Source organism: Limanda limanda, chromosome 1, assembly GCF_963576545.1.
Source record: "Limanda limanda chromosome 1, fLimLim1.1, whole genome shotgun sequence".
NCBI classification, from domain to species: domain Eukaryota; kingdom Metazoa; phylum Chordata; class Actinopteri; order Pleuronectiformes; family Pleuronectidae; genus Limanda; species Limanda limanda.
In genome coordinates, this window is record NC_083636.1 from 600,986 (window position 1) to 617,511 (window position 16,526).

Here is a 16,526-nt window from a genome sequence, read left to right on the forward strand (position 1 = left end):
AGAGAGAGAGAGAGAGAGAGAGAGAGAGAGAGAGAGAGAGAGAGAGAGAGAGAGGATGGATGGATGGATGGATGGATGGATGGATGGATGGATGGATGGATAGATTACTTTATTCATCCCCGAAGGGAAATTAAGTCGTCATAGCAGCCGGTATATTTGAATACAATAAAATACAATACAATAGAATAAAATAAAAAATATTGAGGTAGAAAGAATAAAAACAGAAACACAAGATAAATAGGTAGATAAGGTGCAGTGGCAAGATTATGGTAATAGTACTGATGATATGATGGTAATGTTATTGTTAGACAGTATATAAAAATAGTACAGTATATATAGTATATAATATAACATAATATATATTTATATATGATAGTAATTATACCAATATAATAGCAGTATATAGTAATAATGGCAGCAACAGTATATATAATAATAATAGTAATATTAATATAATAATAATAATTAAAACATGTACACATGTATAAATATGTGTATATAAACTTATATATACAAAGAATATACAGAGAGTATGATATAATATATGATATATAGTAGAGGTATAAATCTTTACTTTACTATATGAGAACTGAATAATGTAAGTATAAATTATTATATGTTAGTATAAATTATTATAAAGTCCTTCTTATTAAAATATATTTGTAATATAATATAATATTGATTTAACGATATTAGGGAAGTGTTTACACACACGTCACCTGAAACACTCATTCCAGCCCAGGAGGGGGCGGTAATGCAGCGGAACACATTGTGTGTTTTTGTGTGTGTCTGTTGTTCTTCTTCTCGGGTTCGTCACACATACACAGAAACACACACACAGGGAATCGGGTGGATCAGCGTCTCTTCACTTCCTTCACTTCCTCTCCGGATCCTCTCGTTTCCGTGTCGTCACCGCCTGAGGATCGTGCGTGAGGACGTCTGGTTCAGAACCCACAGAACTGAGATGAGCTGAGGACCTGCTGCAACTCAACGGTTAGTGTGTCTGTGTGTGTGTGTGCGTGTGTGTGTCTGTGTGTGTCTGTGTGTGTCTGTCTGTGTGTGTGTCTGTGTGTGTGTGTGTGTGTGTCTGTGTGTGTGCGTGTGCGTGTGTCTGTCTCTGTCTCTCTGTGTATGTGTGTGTGTGTGTCTGTCTCTCTGTGTTTGTGTGTGTCTGTCTCTGTCTCTCTGTGTCTGTGTGTGTCTGTCTGTCTGTCAGTGTGTGTGTCTGTCTCTGTTCGGCTTTGCGTGTCTGTGTGTGTGTCTGTCTCTGTGTGTGTCTGTGTGTCTGTCTGTGTGTGTCTGTGTGTGTCTTTGCGTGTGTCTGTCTCTCTGTGTGTGTGTGTGTTTGTGTGTGTCTCTACGTATGTGTGTGTGTGTGTGTGTGTGTGTGTCTGTGTATGTGTGTGTGTGGCTTTGTCTGTCTGTGTGTGTGTGTCTCTCTGTATGTGTCTGTCTGTGTGTGTGTATGTCTCTGTCTCTCTCTGTGTGTGTGTGTGTGTGTGTGTGTGTGTGTGTGTGTGTGTGTGTGTGTGTGTGTGTGTGTGTGTGTGTGTGTGTGCAGACTCAGCTGTTTGTGTTGAACTGACTCATTAGTTTTGAAGTTTTCATGAAGTTGCATAGACTTGTTTTTCTTCCTGGTTTGTGAACAGTGTTGGTGATGTCACTGTGATGTCACCTGTGTGATGTCACTGTGATGTCACCTGTGTGATGTCACTGTGATGTCACCTGTGTGATGTCACTGTGATGTCACCTGTGTGATGTCACTGTGATGTCACATGTGTGATGTCACAGCATTGGCACATGTTGACTCGTTCTTTGTGTTAAAACTGTGACATGTGATCACAGGAGACTTTGCTCAGGACACATTCTGAAAGCAGGTGTGAACTCAGCTGTGAACTTCAGAGACATTCAGAGACATTCAGAGACATTCAGGGACATTCAGGGACATTCAGGGACATTCAGGGACATTCAGGGACATTCAGGGACATTCAGGGACATTCAGGGACATGCAGGGACAGTCAGAGACAGTCAGGGACATTCAGGGACATTCAGGGATATTCATAGACAGTCAGAGACATTCAGGGACATTCAGAGACAGTCAGATACAGTCAGAGACATTCAGGGACATTCAGAGACAGTCAGAGACAGTCAGAGACATTCAGGGACATTCAGGGACATTCAGGGACAGTCAGAGACATTCAGAGACATTCAGAGACATTCAGGGACATTCAGAGACATTCAGAGACATTCAGAGACATTCAGGGACAGTCAGAGACATTCAGAGACAGTCAGAGAAATTCAGGGACATTCAGGGACATTCAGGGACATTCAGGGACATTCAGGGACATTCAGGGACATTCAGGGATATTCATAGACAGTCAGAGACATTCAGGGACATTCAGAGACAGTCAGATACAGTCAGAGACATTCAGAGACAGTCAGAGACAGTCAGAGACATTCAGGGACATTCAGGGACATTCAGGGACAGTCAGAGACATTCAGAGACATTCAGAGACATTCAGAGACATTCAGAGACATTCAGGGACATTCAGAGACATTCAGAGACATTCAGGGACAGTCAGAGACATTCAGAGACATTCAGAGACATTCAGAGACATTCAGAGACAGTCAGAGAAATTCAGGGACATTCAGGGACATTCAGGGACATTCAGGGACATTCAGGGACATTTCGTCCCGTCAAATCAAATCCCACTGGAGGAAAGAAGTTAAATTAAATGCTTATTGAATATGTTGATCTGAACTTCCACACGTCTTCGTCCTGTAAGATTCTCTGGATTCAGAGACATTCAGGGATTGTCTCTGAATGTCTCTGAATGTCTCTGAATGTCTCTGAATGTCCCTGAATGTCTCTGAATGTCTGAATGTCTCTGACTGTCTCTGAATGTCTGAATGTCTCTGAATGTCTCTGAATGTCCCTGACTGTCTCTGACTGTCTCTGAATGTCTCTGAATGTCTCTGGATGTCTCTGAATGTCTGAATGTCCCTGAATGTCTCTGAATGTCTCTGAATGTCTCTGAATGTCTCTGAATGTCTCTGGAGAAGTTCATTTCTGCCTCTGGCTCATAAAGCAGCTGATTTGCTCTCAGAAGGTTTTTCTCTGATTATCAGCTTTGAGACTTTGAGTCATAAAAACCAGCAGAAGCAGAATAAACACATTCCAGGGTCCAGGTCTCGGGTTGGTCCACAGAGACAGAGAGTCTCCAGGTTCCAGGTCTCGGGTTGGTCCACAGAGAGAGAGAGAGAGTCTCCAGGGTTCAGGTCTCGGGTTGGTCCACAGAGAGAGAGAGAGTCTCCAGGGTTCAGGTCTCGGGTTGGTCCACAGAGAGACAGAGAGTCTCCAGGGTTCAGGTCTCGGGTTGGTCCACAGAGAGACAGAGAGAGAGTCTGAGGTCACGTCTTGGTCCCGGGACCGACACTGATTAGCTTTTATGACTCGTTTCCTCGCAGTCAGGTGACGAGCGCCGAGCGGCAGGAAGTGGCAGACATGGAGGAGGACAGCCGGCCGCTGCTGAGCTCGGGTCAGACCGGAGAGAGCTACTCACACAGAGGCTCCTCCCCCTCGCTGGACGTCAAGGCCAAACGGTAAAAACACGGCAACACGACACCGATCAATGAGCGGCTGCACGTGACTCAGCAGATAACAGGGGTCGCGTGCAGATAAACACAACAACACAGACACACACCTCCAGCTGAGAAACACAACAACACAGACACACACCTCCAGCTGAGAAACACAACAACACAGACTCACACCTCCAGCTGAGAAACACAACAACACAGACACACACCTCCAGCTGAGAAACACAACAACACAGACACACACCTCCAGCTGAGAAACACAACAACACAGACACACACCTCCAGCTGAGAAACACAACAACACAGACTCACACCTCCAGCTGAGAAACACAACAACACAGACACACACCTCCAGCAGATAAACACAACAACACAGACTCACACCTCCAGCTGAGAAACACAACAACACAGACACACACCTCCAGCTGAGAAACACAACAACACAGACTCACACCTCCAGCTGAGAAACACAACAACACAGACACACACCTCCAGCTGAGAAACACAACAACACAGACACACACCTCCATCAGGTTCAGGATCTCAGCTTCTCTCTGATTGGCTCGAGTGACGACCTCAATCTGAGCTGGTCACTGGAATAGAGTTAGATTCAGATAGAAGCTCAAAGTGTGTGTGTGTGTGTGTGTGTGTGTGTGTGTGTGTGTGTGTGTCACAAACAGAGCAGTACAGTAGCCTTGGGCCAGAGGTCAAAGGTCAGCTGAGCTCACCTGGACCCGGACTTGTTCTCTTCATGTTTGTGCAAGATACACAATGTACAAGCAGGACTTCCTGGAAGTCGCTTGAGAAGCAGACACTAACACGTGTGTGACTGTGTGTGTGTGTGTTTGTGACTGTGTGTGTGTGTGTGTGTGTGTGTGTGTGTGTGTGTGTGTGTGTGTGTGTGTGCACCACTCTAGCATCCCCTGACTGAATTAGCAATGTGTGAGTTTTCATCCACTTTGGTATTTCACAGTGAGCGACGAGCTTTCTAGTCGTTCACACACACGTGTCTGAACTCGCTTCATGTCCATGGTCACACGTGTTTATTCTGTGTGAAGAATCCAACTATAGATTAAATGTATAAACTATCTGAATCCTGATAGATTAGTTGTGTATTGATAGAGTCTGTGTGTGTGTGTTTCCTGGAGGCCGTTCCACGTGGAGCCGAGGAACATCGTGGCCGAGGATCCTCAGGAGCGAGTCTCTGCTGAAGCTGCCATCCTCAACAGCAGAGTTCATTACTACGGGCGCCTGACGGGCTCGTCTGATAGGCTGCTGGTAAGCTCCGCCTCCTCAGGCCGACTCTAGGACCGCAGACACACAACCTGGAGGGTTCTGTGCTGGAATGTGTTGATTACATTGCTCCAGTTTGTTGCAGTTACTCTAGTATTTCGGTTTTTCTTCATTATAAACATCACGTGTGGAGGTTTGTTCCCCCGACACATCTCCACCTCCTCTGACCTTCAGAGAAGAAGCCAGAATATCTGGTGTCAAAGACGACGTCTCACTCGAGCACTTTAACAGAAAACCTAAAGTCACTCAGAGGAAACACAAAGGAAGTGAGCTGTTACTTAACGCTGAGCATGGAATGAGGAAGCTCACTGGCTGTGGTCGAGTGAGATGTTTGTGAAGTCATCGCTGCTTAATGAGTCGTTACAGACCAGAAGTTCAGAGTCTGTAGAACCCATCTGCTAACACGGAGGAGGAGGGGTTTGTAACCCGGCCACAAGGGGGCGATGGAGTTGATTTGGCTTTGCTGTAGTGAAGCAGTCTCGTCGTCCATCTTTGTTTCCAGCCTGTTTTAATCTGTTCTCTGTCACGTGACTGTATCTGTGAGGACTTCCTGTTTGTCCTGCAGAGTCCTCCGAACCACGTGGTCCCCCGGGCGGAGGAGATCTACGTCTACAGTCCCCTGGGGACGGCCTTCAAGGTGACGTCCAGCGACTACTCCTCTAAGAACCCCAGCATCATCACCATGTGAGTCCAGCGTCTCTCTGCAGTCTGACACCCGGCTGCTTGATTCACCTCTCTCTCTCTCTCTCTCTCTCTCTCTCTCTCTCTCTCTCTCTCTCTCTCTCTGCTCAGCTTTGCGATATGGAACACGATGATGGGAACGTCGATCCTCAGCATTCCCTGGGGCATCAAACAGGTGATGAGCTTCATTCAGAACATCTCCCTTGGTTCAGAGCTGCGTGTGGAGACAGTGTTCTTCACCTCAGCTCTTCTTCAGATGAAGAGTTTCTCATTGAAGCTCTTGTCCCTCAGGCCGGCTTCACGCTCGGGATCCTCATCCTGGTCTCTCTGGGTCTGCTGATGCTCTACTGCTGCTACATCGTCCTCAAGTCGCCAAAGTCCATACGTGAGTTCAGCCCCCCCTGGTGGAGAAGGACTTATTTACTGTTTCTCGTTTGAAAAGTAATGAACTGGAATTATCTCTTCACATTTTGTCCCCTATGAATAAACTGCTTGTTGTTATAAATATGATCGAATTAAGTGACTTTTTTTCAGGATTTATTATAATTTTAAGAAAATTCTTGAAATGAGAAACCACACTTGCTGATCAGCAGGACACTAGCGCTTCAGATTTAGCTGATATATATATAAATCTTTTATTTTGAACCATTGAGCATGTTACAAATTTTCTATACTTGTGTTATAACCACATTTACGAGAAGTTTTTCCACTTTTTCTCTGTTTTATATGTGTAATACTGGCTCCAGCCATTAGGAGGCAGCGCTGGGTCACAACAGTTTGACCTCCGTGGATGAAATGACGTGAAGAACCCGATGTTCACTGCTCTGTTCTCTCCAGCCTACATAGACACGTCGGACTGGGAGTTCCCTGACGTCTGTCATTACTACTTTGGAAAGTTCGGACAATGGTCCAGCTTGTTCTTCTCCATGGTGTCCCTCATCGGAGCCATGGTGGTCTACTGGGTCCTCATGTCCAACTTCCTGTTCAACACGGGACAGTTTATCTACAGTAGGTGACAGTCGTCATGGAGACGACAGAAATATGAACTTCAGCAGCTTCTGTCTGTGAGATGTGTCTTCTGTCTTCACCGCTGTGTCTTCTGTCTTCACCGCTGTGTCCTCTGTCTTCACTGGTGTGTCTTCTGTCTTCACCGCTGTGTCTTCTGTCTTCACCGGTGTGTCTTCTGTCTTCACCGCTGTGTCTTCTGTCTGTGAGATGTGTCTTCTGTCTTCACCGCTGTGTCTTCTGTCTTCACCGCTGTGTCTTCTGTCTTCACCGCTGTGTCTTCTGTCTTCAGAGGACAGACTCCTGATGTTAATATAAAGTGTTTAAATATGAAGTGTTTAAATATAAAGTGTTTAAATATAAAGTGTTTAAATATAAAGTGTTTAAATATAAAGTGTTTAAATATGAAGTGTTTAAATATGAAGTGTTTAAATATAAAGTGTTTAAATATAAAGTGTTTAAATATGAAGTGTTTAAATATGAAGTGTTTAAATATGAAGTGTTTAAATATGAAGTGTTTAAATATGAAGGGCCCATTCGATGGTAAAGAAAACAACAGTTAGTGCATAATCTATGAAACAGAGAAGTAAAAACATTATTTCACTTATAGATTCTTTCACCTAAACCTCACACTCTGAACCTTTAGTTCATCTTTCTCTACTCTCGACTCTTACTCACCTTATTTTAGAACAAAAACTATTTTCTTTACTTTTGTTCTTTTAGTCTTTTACTCCAGTTGTTTTTAACACCGGTATCTGAACTGGTTCTTGAGGATTTGTAAACACACTGTGTCTGAAATATGTTGAGAAACATTTAATTATGTTAACATTTATTCTTAGTGAGTTTTATTCTTGAAGAGAGATATTTTATGCACATGTAGAGTTGGTAATGTGTGTGTGTTGTAGTCCTTGCTAACCGATACAGATGTTAGATGTGAGCAGCTGTGATGAAGACGAGTTGTGGATCTGATTCTTCTCCTTCCTCAGATTCCGCTCACGGGATCAACACCACAGATTCAGAGTTTGGAACCAACGGCTCGGAGAGAGGTGAGAAGAACGTGTTCTCTTAACGCCTCGAGAGAATCCTGTCACACTGTAGGGAATTTCTCACTTGGACTCAAAGAGGAAATTATTAGATTTCAGAGGTCAAAGGTCATAGAGAAGTGCTGTAATTCTAGGTTTAATTTGATGTGTGTAAACGTGTTTGTTTTCCAAATCTGAAGCAGGTAAAGAAATGATGGTAACGCTTTGTTGATTTGCTTCCAGTGATCTGCCCGTACCCGAGCACCGACCCGGGGGGGAACGCCTCCCTCAGCTCGCCACACCTCGGTGGAGATGACACGTTGGACGTCTTCGGACGCTGGTGGAGCAAAACCAACACGGTGCCGCTCTACCTCATCGTCCTGCTGCTGCCGCTGCTCTGCTTCCGCTCCGCCTCCTTCTTCGCCAGGTTCACCTTCCTGGGTACGAGCGTCGGGTCCGAAGACGAGCGACCTTCCTCACTGTCCCTCCCTCCCATGCTGTCATGGTTCAAGTCAATGAAGCTTTGGATTGATACCTTATCATATTCCTTTCAATGTTTAATTGGTCGACAAAAGCAAAGACTTTAGAACATAATCAGTATATATAATTTTACATAAAGCAATTAATCAATTAAAACAAATATATAATATATAGCACAGGGTCGCCCCTCAGCTTCCCTTCATCCAGAGTTTATCTCCAATGCTCAGCAGCAGTTCTGCAGGTTCAGGAAGCAGAGGATCATGGGTAATATCCAGTGGGAGGACACATTGAGACCCACAGAGTTCATCATGTGTGGCTGCAGGGGGCGCTGTTGATCAGTAACTGTTACATTGTATAGAATCAATGATTTATGATCCTGGCGTGTGCCCCCCTGTCATCACGTTGTGTGCAGGCACCATCTCAGTGGTCTACCTCATCGTGCTGGTCACCATCAAGACCTCCCGCCTCGGGTTCCACCTCAACTTCCACTGGTTCCACGCCAGCGACCTCTACGTCCCAGGTACACCTGCAGGTTCTCAGGGTTCCACCTGTGTGAACATTACAAACTGCTGTGTGTGTGTGTGTGTATTTACACTGTGTGTGTGTGTGTATTTACCCTGTGTGTGTGTGTGTGTGTGTGACCCTTTCTCTGATTGTCTTGCAGAGTTCAGATTGTTGTTTCCTCAGCTCACTGGCGTCCTCACTTTGGCCTTTTTCATTCACAACTGTGTCATCACATTAATGAAGAGCAACAAGAACCAAGCGAACAACGTGAGGATCATTCTCACACACACACACACACACACACACACTCAGACACTCTCACACACACACACACACACACACACACACACACACACACACACACACGCACACGCACACACACTCAGACACTCTCACACACACACACACACACACTCAGACATTCACACACACACACACACACGCACTCACACACACACACACACACACACTTGCACACACACACACCCACACACACACCCACACACACACACACACACACACACACACTCACGCACACGCACACACACTCAGACACTCTCACACACACACACACACTCAGACATTCACACACACACACACACACGCACTCAGACACTCTCACACACGCACACATACACTCACGCACACACACACATATACACTCTCACACACACACTTGCACACACACACACACACACACACACTTGCACACACACACACCCACACACACACACACACACACACACTTGCACACACACACACCCACATACACACACACACACACTCACGCACACGCACACACATTCAGACACTCTCACACACGCACACACATTCAGACACTCTCACACACGCACACACATTCAGACACTCTCACACACACACACACACTCAGACATTCACACACACACACACACACACACACACACACACACACACACACACACACACACACACACACACTTGCACACACACACACCCACACACACACACACACACACACACACACACACACACACTCACGCACACGCACACACATTCAGACACTCTCACACACACACACACACACTCAGACATTCACACACACACACACACACACACACATATACACTCACACACACACACTTGCACACACACACACACACACACACACACACACACACACACACACTTGCACACACACACCCACACCCACACACACACACACACACACACACACACACACACACACACACACACACACACCCACACACACACACACACACACACACACACACACACACACACACACACACACACACACACACACACACACACACTCACACACACATATACACTCACACACACACACACACACACACACACACTCACGCACACACTCGCACACACACACACACACACTTTTCCTGTCTCAGTAACAGACTGGGGGGCTGCACCACCTCCTAGTGGCAGGAGGTTGTCACTGTAAGGGAAGTTCCATGATAAATCAAATTAGTCAGAATTGACCCTGTAATGGACATGTTTATATTAACATGTCAGCAGACCTAATTCATTTTTAATACTTGTTTTCACTTCACTGGTATTGTCTGTGTATTTTTCTGGCTGACGTCTTCACATGAAGCTCCTCCCCTCGTGAGAACCCGTGAGATCTGGACTGTGTTTGTGTGTGTGCAGGTGCGGGACCTGTCGGTGGCCTACCTCCTGGTCGGGCTCACCTACCTCTACGTGGGGGTTCTGATCTTCGCCTCCTTCCCTTCACCTCCTCTCTCTAAGGAGTGCATCGAAGCAGTAAGACTCACACGTCTGTCTCTGTCCATCACACTCTGAAGCAATAATCACCAAATGTACAAAGATGATGAACATCATTCAGCCTCATTGGTCACTTCCATTATGACATGAGTATTAATTAATAGTATTAATGCTGGACTCCACAGATCAGGGTGCAGGTCACATTTAAGAAGATTAGATATTATACTGTTTATATTCAGTTTATTGAGAGAAAAACACGATGTGAAGATTGATCATAAGAACCCGAGACCGATTGAAACATAGACATTTATAAGGCTAGATGCCTCGTCACCACATGGCGGCCATCTTGCTGCAGGCGGCCCGCTCACCCATAACATTGTGTTGGTAGTGGTAAATAACCATAACTTGCTCAATTTTCAACCGATTTTTAAACTGTTTGGTTTGTTATAAACGTCAGAGATGTAGTTATGACACTGCATAAATTATTAAATTGTTTAGAAAAATAACATAATTATTCATAAGTATGCAGTGTCATATCTACATCTCTGACGTTTATAACAAACCAGACCGTTTCAAAATCGGTTGAAAATTATGGTTATTTACCACTACCAACACAATGTTATGGGTGAGCGAGCCGCCTGCAGCAAGATGGCCGCCATGTGGTGACGTTCGACTCTGTTGGCCAAGACATCTAGTGTTTATATATGATATCTATGGATTGAAACGTGTGGAACTCGTCCTCCTGCAGAACTTCCTGGATAACTACCCGAGCAGCGACGTCATGGTGTTCGTGGCCCGCGGCTTCCTGCTCTTCCAGATGATCACCGTCTACCCCCTGCTGGGATACCTGGTGCGGGTCCAGATGATGGGTCAGATCTTTGGGAATCATTACCCCAGGTAACAAGATTACCGGAATATTAAAGGATCAAATATTACTCGTGTAACTCCGATCGTTGGTGAAAAGGGTTCAATTGTGTTTCAATGTGAATAATTCTGTAAATGAGTAAAGATTTATTTCTACTGGACTTTTAAAAGCATAAATAACTCATATCTGAATAAATATAAATATCTGAAATGTATGAACCTGTTTTCTCTTCTCTTCAGTTTCTTCCACGTTCTGGCTCTGAACATCTTAATCGTTGGAGCCGGTGTCCTCATGGCCAAGTTCTATCCCAACATTGGATCCATCATCCGGTGAGTTTCAACTGTTTCCACAAGTTTAATAAATCATAATTTCATGCTCAGACAGATTGAATCCAGTGAGGGTTATGTTTATGTGACTGTGTGTTTGTATCGTTCATGAAACCTGGAGAACAGCTGCTCTTAAATGTTTTAACACTGGATCCTACATTTCCCATGATGCAACTTGGAAGTGACTTTTATTCCCCTCTGGTTAACAGCCACATTTCCTCGTTAGCAGACGCTCCCTAACTCAGGACATTCCCATGTCTCCGGTGTTGTGCAATAGGAGTAGACTTGACGTTGGCTAATTATTAATAATCATGAAATATGATTATTAAAATAATAAAAATTATTTATTAAAAATAATTAAAAATGATAAGGCTATCACTTAAGAATAGTAAAATAATTAATTAGAAATTATAAGGTTATCCATTAGGAATAGTTAAATAATTAATGAAAACAATAAAATTATCTATTAAGAATGATACAATCTGTAATTATTACTTATCGTAACGGGGCACCACCCTGATTACAGGGACCAACGAGTCAAACTATAAATATCAGTCTCTTCTGATAAAAGTTAAATTAATAATCTCAATAGTTAATTTTAATGATTATATAATAAACAATGAAGGGTTTTCAGTTCGAGCACAGGCTATCATAATCCAGCTGCATTCACACACATATGCACAAATAATCACAGACTACAGATACTTTAATTACAAAAGCATTTATTAAAAAGAGGAAATAAAGTTAATGTTATTTAACAAACTCCAATATTTCAAAGATAACCACAGCAGCACTTATCACAATTCAGACCATACATGTGAAACCTGTGATCTACGTGTGTGTGTGTGTGTGTGTGTGTGTGTGTGTGTGTGTGTGTGTGTGTGTGTGTGTGTGTGTGTGTGTGTGTGTGTGTGTGTGTGTGTGTGTGTGTGTGTGTGTGTGTGTGTGTGTGTGTGTGTGTGTGTGTGTCAATGTGTATGTCTATGTGACGTGGTCTGGTCACATCCAAGATGGCGGCCGATAATGATTCACCGAAAAACTCTAAAAATGGTGGTGACTACAAACCAAAATGGCGGAGCCGCTTTGGAGTTTAGAGCCAAAAGGGGAGGAGAGAGAGAGGAGGCGTGGCAATAATAAACTCTCAAAATGGTGGTCTAACTCGCGTTATTCAAAATGGAGCCTATGTTAATGACACCATGTGGCCGGACCCCAAAATGGCGGTCGCCACGTGAGTTTACACAAATTTTACACAAATTAATTATTTATTAATAATTCAGACAAAGATAATTCTTTATCTCTGCTTTGGCCTTGGGGCCGAATGGCTTCGAGATGCGTTCGGCCTCTCTAAGTATAGATTTATCTATGTGACATGAGAGAGAGAGAGAGAGCATGCACGGAGAGAACAGAGAAGCTCTTAAAACACGCCGGAGATAAGTTAACGGTGATTTCACCACTCAGCCCCCAAGCGGATGTTGTGGGCTGAGGTTTTGATCGGTGAAATCACTGCAGGAAATGAACCGGAAGTAGCCGGCTCGTCGCCGCTAAACAATATGAGACACGGAGGTCCCTCAAACAAATACACTCAAGTATTAAACGCTAAGTATTAAAACTAGTATCTGCCCAGACAATATAAGCCTCTTACTGTACAACCCTCGCGGTGTGCGTAGGCGTCGGTGCGAATGTGCCGGGGGCCAGTGAAATCACGTGGTCTCTCTCGAGCGGAGCTCCGGAGCTCGACTGAGATAAACAAAAGAAAAATGAAATGAATTGAAACAAACGTCTGTGGTCGCTCCCTTTAGCAACTAAATCACCTGGAGAGGTCTGGAGAGGTCTGGAGAGGTCTTCAGTGCACGGGTAAAAAGCAAAGCTTTGAGGGGGCTCAGCAGTTTTATACCACCTGAGGAGTTCCTGCCTCCTCAGGAAGTGGTCATGGGGTTCAGTTGGCCCTCAGCCAATGGACTGTCAGATTTTGGCCACAAGGGGCGGGCTTCGCCCTCAGTGGACGTCTCAGGTTTCATTTGGGTCTCTGCAGAGTTGCCTGCAGCATCTCCCCCCCAGGGCCTGCTGGGGGGGCTGGGGGGGTTCGATCACCAGGAAAACTCTAGAGCAGGTCTCAGCGTTGCGTGTAGGCCTCGTTTACGACTCTTTGTTTAAAAGTCCGATCACTGGGGCCTCCCCAACACCGGGTTTCCTCTGGGTGCTGACGTCAGCTCTCTGTCTCCCCCTGCAGGTTCTCTGGAGCTACATGCGGCCTGGCCCTGGTGTTCGTCTTCCCGGCGCTGGTCCACATGATCTCTCTGAGGCGCCAGGGGGCGCTGCGCTGGCCGTCGGCGCTGTTCCACAGCTTCCTGATCCTGCTGGGCCTGGCCAACCTGCTGGCGCAGTTCTTCATGTAGCCGACGCCGCGAGCGAGTCCGAGACGTGACGGAGGAAACTCCGGATTCACGTGTTCTGCTGCTCGGAGCGTTGGGAGCTCACAGCCAATCAGAGGCTGTGGTTCAGACTCAACATCTCACCCGCTCGCTGAAGCCGTTTCTGTATCAGAGGGAAACAGGACTCGTGATTTGGTTTGATCCAGTTATCTTTTTATCTTCTTCATGCTCTTTAGCTGCTGGTTTTTCTATGAGCTAATCTTCCTCAGAGATCATTTCCATCACGTTGCGGCTGATTATTCCAGAACTGATCCGACCACACGCCGACCACACGCCGACCACACGCCGACCACACGCCGACCACACGCCTGCCACACGCCGACCGCACGCCGACCACACGCCTGCCACACGCCTGCCACACGCCTGCCACACGCCGACTCACTGTGTGACAGGCGCTGCTTCAGGAACGTGTTGACAGGGAAACGCCACCGGGACAGTTTCTTTTAAACTGTGGTCATAAAACCAGTTTTTTTAATTGGAGTGAGACTCCCTCTGAGAGGATCTTTGATTGTGCGACACTGATTTTAAAGATGCTGTTGTTGATTTGTTTTACGAGCACAGACATGAGCGATCACGTCTCTGGAATAGTTCGAGCGGTTGGTAACAAGTTTGAAATGTGATGGAATCTGTGTGTCATCATCACTGCAGGTTTAAATTAGTTGTGTGTGATTTTACCATCGTGTGAAGTTGCGTCACCAGGGAGTTGTGTTACTAACCTTGTTTGTGCGTGTGCAGGACGGACGTGTCAGCTCTTTGGTTTTTTAAAGAAACTTTTGGCACTAGCTTTTTAATCGTTATTAGCTGCGTTGATTGACTTGTTTACATGATGTGTGTGTTGTGTTGTTATCAATGGAAGGACGACAAAGGGAAAATAAAACATATTCAGAACAACGTTTCATGTTGAATCATTTGGTTCGTTTGCGTCTCGCTCGTCCGTCATCTGATAATTAACTAAGTGAGTAACTGAGGTGACATCACTGGAGTGTGTGCGTGTGTGTGTGTGTGTGTGTGTGTGAGTGTGTGTGTGTGAGTGTGTGTGTGCGCGTGCCTGCAGGCTACAAAAACATAACAATAGATTAAAAACAAATAGATGTAGTAATACTTTCATTTTGAACCGATAAGATCAGAGACACAATCTACAGTTTGTGTATTAACCAATCATGTGTCATCAGATGGTATAAATGACATCATGATGATGTCACTATGTGGCTAAATAAACACATACATGAATAAGATGTATGAATTCAACCATGTTGTGTTATATAAAGCTATATTTTCTGTATTCATTTATTAATTTGCTTATATCCACGTGCAATTAAACATTTAACCATTATTTAAATTTCCTTTGTAAAGCTCATATTCACAAATCACAATTAGTCTCATTTCGTTTATTTAAAAGCAGTAAAATGCTCTGAGTTTCATCACTGATCTGTTGACGGATCCTCTGGATGTGAAACCTTCTTTTCTCTTCGTGGTTTTGTGTATTTTTCCTCTTTGTCACGTTGTGTCGCTCGCTCCCTGAGACTCTGGATCAATACCAACGTCTCTAATTCAGGTCCTGACAGGAAGTGCTCTCACACAGGAACCATTACTGGTATTAATCCTGGCTCTGGGTGGGGGGGGGGGGTCACCACGGGGTCAACGGGCCCTGACCTCTCTGCTGATCTTCATCTTGTTTAAGCTCCTGTGAGCAGCTGAGCGGGGGGGGTGGGGGGGGGTGGAGCAGTAAGAGGCGGAGACAGCAGATCGATATCTCCAGTTCCCCCCCCCCACAGCCAAATGTGATAAGGTGAGGAACTTATTTATATCAGTTGAATGGACGTTTTCATTATCAAATTGTCTGCGTTATAGTGCTGTTGTGTTATTGTGTTATTGTGTAGCCAGTCACCTTTAGCCTCAGGTTGTATCTTTGAGGACAAAACACTCGATGACACTAAGATACACAACTGAGGTTTGTGTCGAACATCCGCTGGTTGTCGGTCACTTCTGCTTTCAAACGCACAAGAGATATTCACCATCTAGTTCTATATTCCACAAATGATCGTGTTGTGTTGTTGTGTTGTTGTTGTGTTGTTGTGTTGTTGTGTTGTTGTGTTGTTGTGTTGTCTTGTTGTGTTGTTGTGTTGTTGTTTTATCACCCTAACCCTGACTGCAGCTACTGGGGAAGACACAATGGCTGCGTCCTCGTGCTGGGTTGTGTGTCTGCCTCTGTGGCTCCGTCCCCTGAGAAACACACACACCCGTCAGTATAATCAATGGGGAGTGGTTGTGGGGGGGGGGGCAGTTTGCTGGCGTGTGATTGGCTGACGGGCTCTAATTGGATCAAGTAGGAACTTGCTGCTGCTGCGACTCAGCAGCAGACAGGAAGTGAGGAGGAGAGGGAGGAGGGGTGAGGAGGGGTGAGGGAGGAGGGGGAGGAGGGGTGAGGGAAGGGGAGTGTCCCGCCTCCTCTGCTGCAGCCCCCTCCCTCCTCCTGCTGCTCCCTCTCAGTCTCTTTCTCTCTCTTTCCTCTTACTCATGTGTTCCTGCGGCCGAGCGAGAGCACCTGCCGCTCCCTGATGATTCAGCTGCG

General features: G+C 45.3%; 1 protein-coding gene across 1 annotated transcript; it reads left to right on the forward strand.

The window, feature by feature from the left end:
• The first annotated feature begins 820 nt into the window (after positions 1–820).
• Positions 821–14,845, forward strand: slc38a9 (solute carrier family 38 member 9). Its single transcript, XM_061093547.1, has 15 exons — positions 821–993; positions 3,469–3,603; positions 4,749–4,878; positions 5,459–5,577; positions 5,686–5,749; positions 5,866–5,959; positions 6,412–6,582; positions 7,566–7,625; positions 7,845–8,042; positions 8,494–8,601; positions 8,746–8,852; positions 10,257–10,370; positions 11,080–11,228; positions 11,436–11,525; positions 13,753–14,845. Exons 2-15 carry the CDS (start codon positions 3,506–3,508, stop codon positions 13,916–13,918), a joined length of 1,668 nt encoding a protein of 555 aa, XP_060949530.1. The 5' UTR covers positions 821–993; positions 3,469–3,505; the 3' UTR covers positions 13,919–14,845.
• The last annotated feature ends 1,681 nt before the right edge of the window (positions 14,846–16,526 follow it).